The sequence below is a fragment of the Salvelinus alpinus genome, chromosome 4, assembly GCF_045679555.1.
Source record: "Salvelinus alpinus chromosome 4, SLU_Salpinus.1, whole genome shotgun sequence".
Lineage (NCBI taxonomy): Eukaryota > Metazoa > Chordata > Actinopteri > Salmoniformes > Salmonidae > Salvelinus > Salvelinus alpinus.
Window position 1 is genome coordinate 19,054,588 of NC_092089.1, and position 7,432 is coordinate 19,062,019.

Below are 7,432 nucleotides of genomic sequence, written 5' to 3' on the forward strand. Positions count from 1 at the left end.
GTCAAAACTGCACATTTTAAAGTGGCCTTTTATTGTCCACGGCACAAGGTGCACCTGTGCAATGATCATGCTGTTTAATCAGCTTCTTGATATGCCACACCTGTCACAGGTGGATGGATTATCTTGGCAACGGAGAAATGCTCACTAACAGGGATGTGAACAATTTATGCGCAAAATTTGAGAGAAATACGCTTTTTGTGCGTTTGGAAAATTTACTAGGATTTTGAATTTCAACTCATGAAACATGGGACCAACACTTTAAATGTTGCCTTTATATTTCTGTTCAGTGTAGATCAGCTCATGAATACGGTCCCAGATTCACTCAAGATCAATCATTTTTTTCTGTAATCTTATATGCAATGAATTCTGTACATGTCTCTGTAGTTCTGCAGTATTGACAGAGATATTCTGCATACAGTATATCTGCAGTATTGACAGAGATATTCTGCATACAGTATATCTGCAGTATTGACAGAGATATTCTGCATACAGTATATCTGCAGTATTGACAGAGATATTCTGCATACAGTATATCTGCGGTATTGACAGAGATATTCTGCATACAGTATATCTGCGGTATTGACAGAGATATTCTGCATACAGTATATCTGCGGAATTGACAGAGATATTCTTGTAATGCCCTTGATCCAGGCTTCGGTAGTGATATGTATGGTTGCTGCTGCCTCTGCTCTTCAGCGTCTACGGCACTGGACTTCACCCACATAATAACTAGTGTCAAATATAGCAGGGAGCAGGGCTGAGGCTGACCCACACAACACACCCATGGACCTGAGGTTAGCTCAGGATAGCAACCGACCGATGCCTTGAAGACAAACAACAGCACATCTCACATTCACAATAACACCATGTCTACATGTATTTTAGTAAAAGACTCCTGACCTGAAACTATCACTATGCTAGGAGTTCTACTAGACATTCTCCAGAGTTCAAAACACCTGTAATTTGAAGGCAGATATGTCCACTGCTTGTTTATCCAGATCCATCAGTGTATTTTGGCTGCAGCAGGAATGGTCCTCACTCAGTAAATACCTGCCCTGCTGTAACACACTGGATATGTCCCAAATGGCACCCTATTCCCTGCATAGTGCACTACACCTATAGGCACTGGTCAAAAGTAGTGCACTATATAGGGAATAGGGTGCCATTTGGAACCTAGTCTTATTTAACTAGCATGGCACTGTGGCAGCCAGACAGACCATCTTTTCTCAAGACACAAACATACACACTCACGGCCCTCAGTCACACATGCAAATGTTTAGTTTGTTAGACAACACTGTGTTTGTGATTGTCAGTGAGCTGCTGTCCTGTCATGTACAGAATAGGTACACCTTGCTTTATCCTTTCTCTGTCTTTGTCCCCAAAGAAAAGGGAAACAATGATGTGAAGTGTGTTAAATTTCTCAACAATCTCTCTCTCTGTCTCTCTATCTCTGTCTCTCTGTGCAGAGATCTCTTCATTGTGTGCCCCACCATAAAGATGGCCAACTTCTGGGCAGCTAACACCAGATCCAATGTGTTCATGTACCACCTGCCTGAGGACACCGCCCAGACCAGGTAATCACTGGGTGTGAGGAGGACTAGGCAGCCAGGAAGCCAGGTCAGGTCAGGGCTCCAGACCATTGACTACTAGTCATGTAGTACTTGCGTTAACTCAGACTACCTTGTTGTGTCCAGCAATACTATTACATTTGTTTTGCTGTGTTGCTATGGAAGTGGCATGATAATCTATTATTTGCTTTGTTTTGTTTTGCTGTGTTGCTAGGGAAGTGGCATGATAATCTATTATTTCTTTGTTTTGTTTCGCTGTGTTGCTAGGGAAGTGGCATGATAATCTATTATTTGTTTTGTTTTGCCGTGTTGCTAGGGAAGTGGCATGATGATGTGTTATTTATTTGTTTTGCTGTGTTGCTAGGGAAGTGGCATGATGATGTATTATTTATTTGTTTTGCTGTGTTGCTAGGGAAGTGGCATGATAATCTATTATTTGTTTTGTTTTGCCGTGTTGCTAGGGAAGTGGCATGATGATGTATTATGTATTTGTTTTGCTGTGTTGCTAGGGAAGTGGCATGATAATGTAGTGTTTATTTGTGTGTGATTTGTTTTCATTTCAGTGCTGACCTGTCAGTACCCCTGGATGTCCACTATGCTTTTGGCCTCCCCCACAGCCCCCTGACCTACGACCTGTTCACCAACACAGAGAGACGCCTCTCCCTACAGATGATGACCTACATGGCCAACTTCATCAAGTCCGGGTAAAAATTGTATTTAAAAAAAATGAAACAGAAATTACTTTAAATAAACGCCAACCATACTTTATAGTATTGCCTTTTCCATCTAAATCAATTGGTTTATTTTGTATTGTTTGTTACATCTAAACCAATCTGCATGACTGGAGAATACTGCCTTATCCATGTGGTGTCAGAATATATAATATCTGTCATTTAGCAGACCCTTTCTTCCGAAGTGACTTACAGTCGTGCGTACATCACGTCTCTTACTGTACGTTTTCTCCTTCTGAACAGAAATCCCAACCAGGCTCACAGTGTGTCCCGCGTGGCCTTCAGCGAGGCGGCGCTGCCCACCTGGCATGCCTTCCAGCCTCACCCTGAGGGGGACAGCTATATGGAGTTGGAGCCAGGCCTCAGCAACCACAGGGGCCTCCGCAGGGCGCAGTGCTCCTTCTGGGCCGACTATGTCCCCGCTCTGACCGCCTCCACTGGTGGGTACAAGTCCAAACTGAAAATAAGATTATGTAAAACATCAGTTTGCCAAACAAACCACATCTTTTCCGAAAAAAAAACAATGACAGTAACACAAAGGCTAAATATAAAACACAGAAAACAAGTATTAATTATTCACTTCCTGTTCTTTCAGTGTCAGAAGGACATACATAGAAACATACAGTGTATTCGGAAAGTATTCAGACACCTTCCTTTTTCCTCATTTTGTTACGTTACAGCATTATTCTAGAATGTATTAAATTATTTCCCCGCCTCATAAATCTATACACAATACCCAATAATGACAAAGAAAACGTTTTTTTTTTTTTTTAGTTTTGCAATTGTATAAAACATTATTTAAAAAAAAATATGTATTTACTAAGTATTCAGACCCTTTGCTATGAGACTCAAAATTGAGCTCAGGTGCATCCTGTTTTCATTGATCATCCTTGATGTTTCTACAACTTGATTGGCATCCACCTGTGGTAAATTCAATTGATTGGACATGATTTGGAAAGGCACACACCTGTCTATGTAAGGTCGAACAGAGCAAAAACCAAGCCATGAGGTCGAAGGAATTGTCCGTAGAGCTCCGAGACAGGATTGTGTCGAGGCACAGATCTGGGGAAGGGTACCAAAACATTTCTGCAGCATTGAAGGTCCCCAAGAACTCAGTGGCCTCCATTCAGTGGCCTCATTCTTAAATGGAAGAAGTTTGGAACCTCCAAGTCTCTTCCTAGAGCTGGCCACCCGGCCAAACTGAGCAATCCGGGCAGAAGGGCCTTGGTCAGGGAAGTGACCATGAACCCGATGGTCACTCTGAGAGAGCGCCAGAGTTCCTCTGTGGAGATGGGAGAACCTTCCAGAAAGACAACCATCTCTGCAGCACTCCATCAATCAGGCCTTTATGGTCGAGTGGCCAGACGGAAGCCACTCCTCAGTAAAAGGCACATGACAGCCAGCTTGGAGTTTGCCAAAAGGCACCTAAAGGACTCTCAAACCATGAGAAACAAGATTCTCTGGTCTGATGAAACCAAGATTGAACTCTTTGGCCTGAATGCCAAGCGTCACGTCTGGAGGAAACCTGGTACCATCCCTATAGTGAAGCATGGTGCTGGCAGCATAATGCTGTGGGGATGGTTTTCAGCGGCAGGGACTGGGAGACTAGTCAGGATCGAGGAAAAGATGAACGGAGCAAAGTACAGAGAGATCCTTGATGAAAACCTGTTCCAGAGCGCTCAGGACCTCAGACTGGGGCGAAGGTTCACCTTCCAACAGGACAAGACCCTAAGCACACAGCTAAGACAACGCAGGAGTGGCTTCGGGACAAGTCTATGAATGTCCTTGAGTGGCCCAGCCAGAGCCCGGACTTGAACCCGATCGAACATCTATGGAGAGACCTGAAAATAGCGACGCTCCCCATCCAACCTGACAGAGCTTGAGAGGATCTGCAGAAAAGAATGGGAGAAACTCCCCAAATACAGGTGTGCCAAGCTTGTAGCGTCGTACCCAAGAAGACTCGAGGCTGTTAATCGCTGCTAAAGGTCCTTCAACAAAGTACTGAGTCCTTATGTAATATTTATAAAAACCTGTTTTTGCTTTGTCTTTATGGGTTTTTGTGTGTAGATTGATGAGAAAATAAACAATGTAATCCATTTTAGAATAAGGCTGTAACGTAACATATTTTGCACTGTATGTAGCCAGTAATTAGAGGTTTGCTACTGTATGTACTTAGATGGTGCCAAACGTCCAGTCTCCGTCTGCAGAGCTTTTCATCTTTAGGAAAAACATCCATATATCACCACTTTAGAGAAGCTACTCTTACTTCACAGGATGACTTGGTGTCACAAGAAATATGTTTCTCTGTTTTTCAGGCAAACTTTCATCTGCTGTGTTGGAAGGGGAATCTGCTGGTTTGGGGGCTCCAACACCAGAAGCCAAGTTATTTGTTGATTTCTTGACAGCTGTCACCCAGAGCAAACCCAAGTCAGAGAAGGATGCTTATAATTAGAAAGAACATCCACACTACGTACCGTCTAATTTGTATTTAGGGTTTATCACTCACACATAGTGAGAAATTACATGTTGTTTCAACTGCCAAAGTAGTCGGTAAATTAAGTCATGTCATTTAACTGCCTGTTAGTTTCCATACAAATTAAATAAAACAATTGCATTACAAAATACTCCTGAAGTCTGTGGTGTTGTTTATACTCCCTTCCCGTCTAGAGTAGTAATCAGGTAATCTCTCGCGATAGCCTGAACATTAAAGTCAACTAGCTCATTTGGGTGTGTGTGCCTTACAGGGATTACTACTGTAGAGACTGACTGAGCTGGCCCTAACCTTACAGGGTTTACTACTGTAGAGACTGACTGAGCTGGCCCTAACCTTACAGGGTTTACTACTGTAGAGACTGACTGAGCTGGCCCTAATCTTACAGGGTTTACTACTGTAGAGACTGACTGAGCTGGCCCTAACCTTACAGGGTTTACTACTGTAGAGACTGACTGAGCTGGCCCTAACCTTACAGGGCTTACTACTGTAGAGACTGACTGAGCTGGCCCTAACCTTACAGGGTTTACTACTGTAGAGACTGACTGAGCTGGCCCTAACCTTACAGGGTTTACTACTGTAGAGACTGACTGAGCTGGCCCTAACCTTACAGGGTTTACTACTGTAGAGACTGACTGAGCTGGCTGTAACCATACAGGGTTTACTACTGTAGAGACTGACTGAGCTGGCCCTAACCTTACAGGGTTTACTACTGTAGAGACTGACTGAGCTGGCCCTAACTTTACAGGGTTTACTACTGTAGAGACTGACTGAGCTGGCCCTAACCTTACAGGGTTTACTACTGTAGAGACTGACTGAGCTGGCCATAACCATACATGACCTTAGCTAAGCTTTGTTCCTGGCGCTCACACACACTACACTGTTCTGTGTATGTTGTACACATTCCACCTCATGGATGCTAAATAGATGAACAGAGAAATAAAAAGGAGTTATGTGATCGAGACAGTTTAATGCTAGGCCTATCACACCACAGCTCTCCATGTCCTCTAGACAGATTAATGCTAGTCCTATCACACCACAGCTCTCCATGTCCTCTAGACAGATTAATGCTAGTCCTATCACACCACAGCTCTCCATGTCCTCTAGACAGATTAATGCTAGGCCTATCACACCACACCTATCCTTGTCCTCTAGACAGATTAATGCTAGGCCTATCACACCACAGCTCTCCATGTCCTCTAGACAGATTAATGCTAGGCCTATCACACCACACCTATCCTTGTCCTCTAGACAGATTAATGCTAGTCCTATCACACCACAGCTCTCCATGTCCTCTAGACAGATTAATGCTAGGCCTATCACACCACAGCTCTCCATGTCCTCTAGACAGATTAATGCTAGTCCTACCACACCTATCCTTGTCCTCTAGACAGATTAATGCTAGTCCTATCACACCTATCCTTGTCCTCTAGACAGATTAATGCTATCTCCTTGTCCTCTAGACAGATTAATGCTAGTCCTACCACACCTCTCCATGTCCTCTAGACAGATTAATGCTAGTCCTACCACACCTCTCCATGTCCTCTAGACAGATTAATGCTAGTCCTACCACACCTCTCCTTGTCCTCTAGACAGATTAATGCTAGTCCTACCACACCTCTCCATGTCCTCTAGACAGATTAATGCTAGGCCTACCACACCTATCATTGTCCTCTAGACAGATTAATGCTAGGCCTACCACACCTATCCTTGTCCTCTAGACAGATTAATGCTAGGCCTACCACATCTCTCCTTGTCCTCCAGACAGTTTAATGCTAGATATATCACACCTCTCCATGTCCTCTAGACAGATTAATGCTAGGCCTATCACACCACAGCTCTCCATGTCCTCTAGACAGATTAATGCTAGGCCTATCACACCTCTCCTTGTCCTCTAGTTCAACTACCAGTTCAAGAGGCCATGCCATGATGCAACTGGTGTTGCAGGCTGGTCTACATACTAAATGGCACCCTATTCCCTATGTAGTGCACTACTTTTGACCAGAGCCATATGGGCCCTGGTCAAAAGTAGTGCACTTAATCAAGTTTTTTTTATTTTTATATAGCCCTTCGTACATCAGCTAATATCTCGAAGTGCTGTACAGAAACCCAGCCTAAAACCCCAAACAGCAAGCAATGCAGGTGTAGAAGCACGGTGGCTAGGAAAAACTCCCTAGAAAGGCCAAAACCTAGGAAGAAACCTAGAGAGGAACCAGGCTATGAGGGGTGGCCAGTCCTCTTCTGGCTGTGCCGGGTGGAGATTATAACAGAACATGGCCAAGATGTTCAAAATGTTCATAAATGACAAGCATGGTCAAATAATAATCAGGAATAAATGTCAGTTGGCTTTTCATAGCCGCAATCCCATTTGGGATGCATCCACGATCTCGTAATCAACAAATATCAGCGCTTGTGATAGTGTTCCTCATCAGAGAGGTCAACAGGTCAGTGTTCCGAAGGTTCACGGTCCTCATCAGAGAGGTCAATAGGGCAATGTTCTGAAGGTTCACGGTCCTCATCAGAGAGGTCAACAGGTCAGTGTTCCGAGGGTTCACGGTCCTCATCAGAGAGGTCAACAGGTCAGTGTTCCGAGGGTTCACGGTCCTCATCAGAGAGGTCAACAGGTCAGTGTTCCGAGGGTT

General features: G+C 44.0%; 1 protein-coding gene across 1 annotated transcript; it reads left to right on the forward strand.

Annotated features, from left to right (window-relative positions):
- Nucleotides 1–1,469: 1,469 nt before the first annotated feature.
- LOC139572456 (thyroglobulin-like) lies at nt 1,470–4,923 on the forward strand. Its single transcript, XM_071395204.1, has 4 exons — nt 1,470–1,574; nt 2,132–2,272; nt 2,543–2,739; nt 4,615–4,923. Exons 1-4 carry the CDS (start codon nt 1,498–1,500, stop codon nt 4,749–4,751), a joined length of 552 nt encoding a protein of 183 aa, XP_071251305.1. The 5' UTR covers nt 1,470–1,497; the 3' UTR covers nt 4,752–4,923.
- The last annotated feature ends 2,509 nt before the right edge of the window (nt 4,924–7,432 follow it).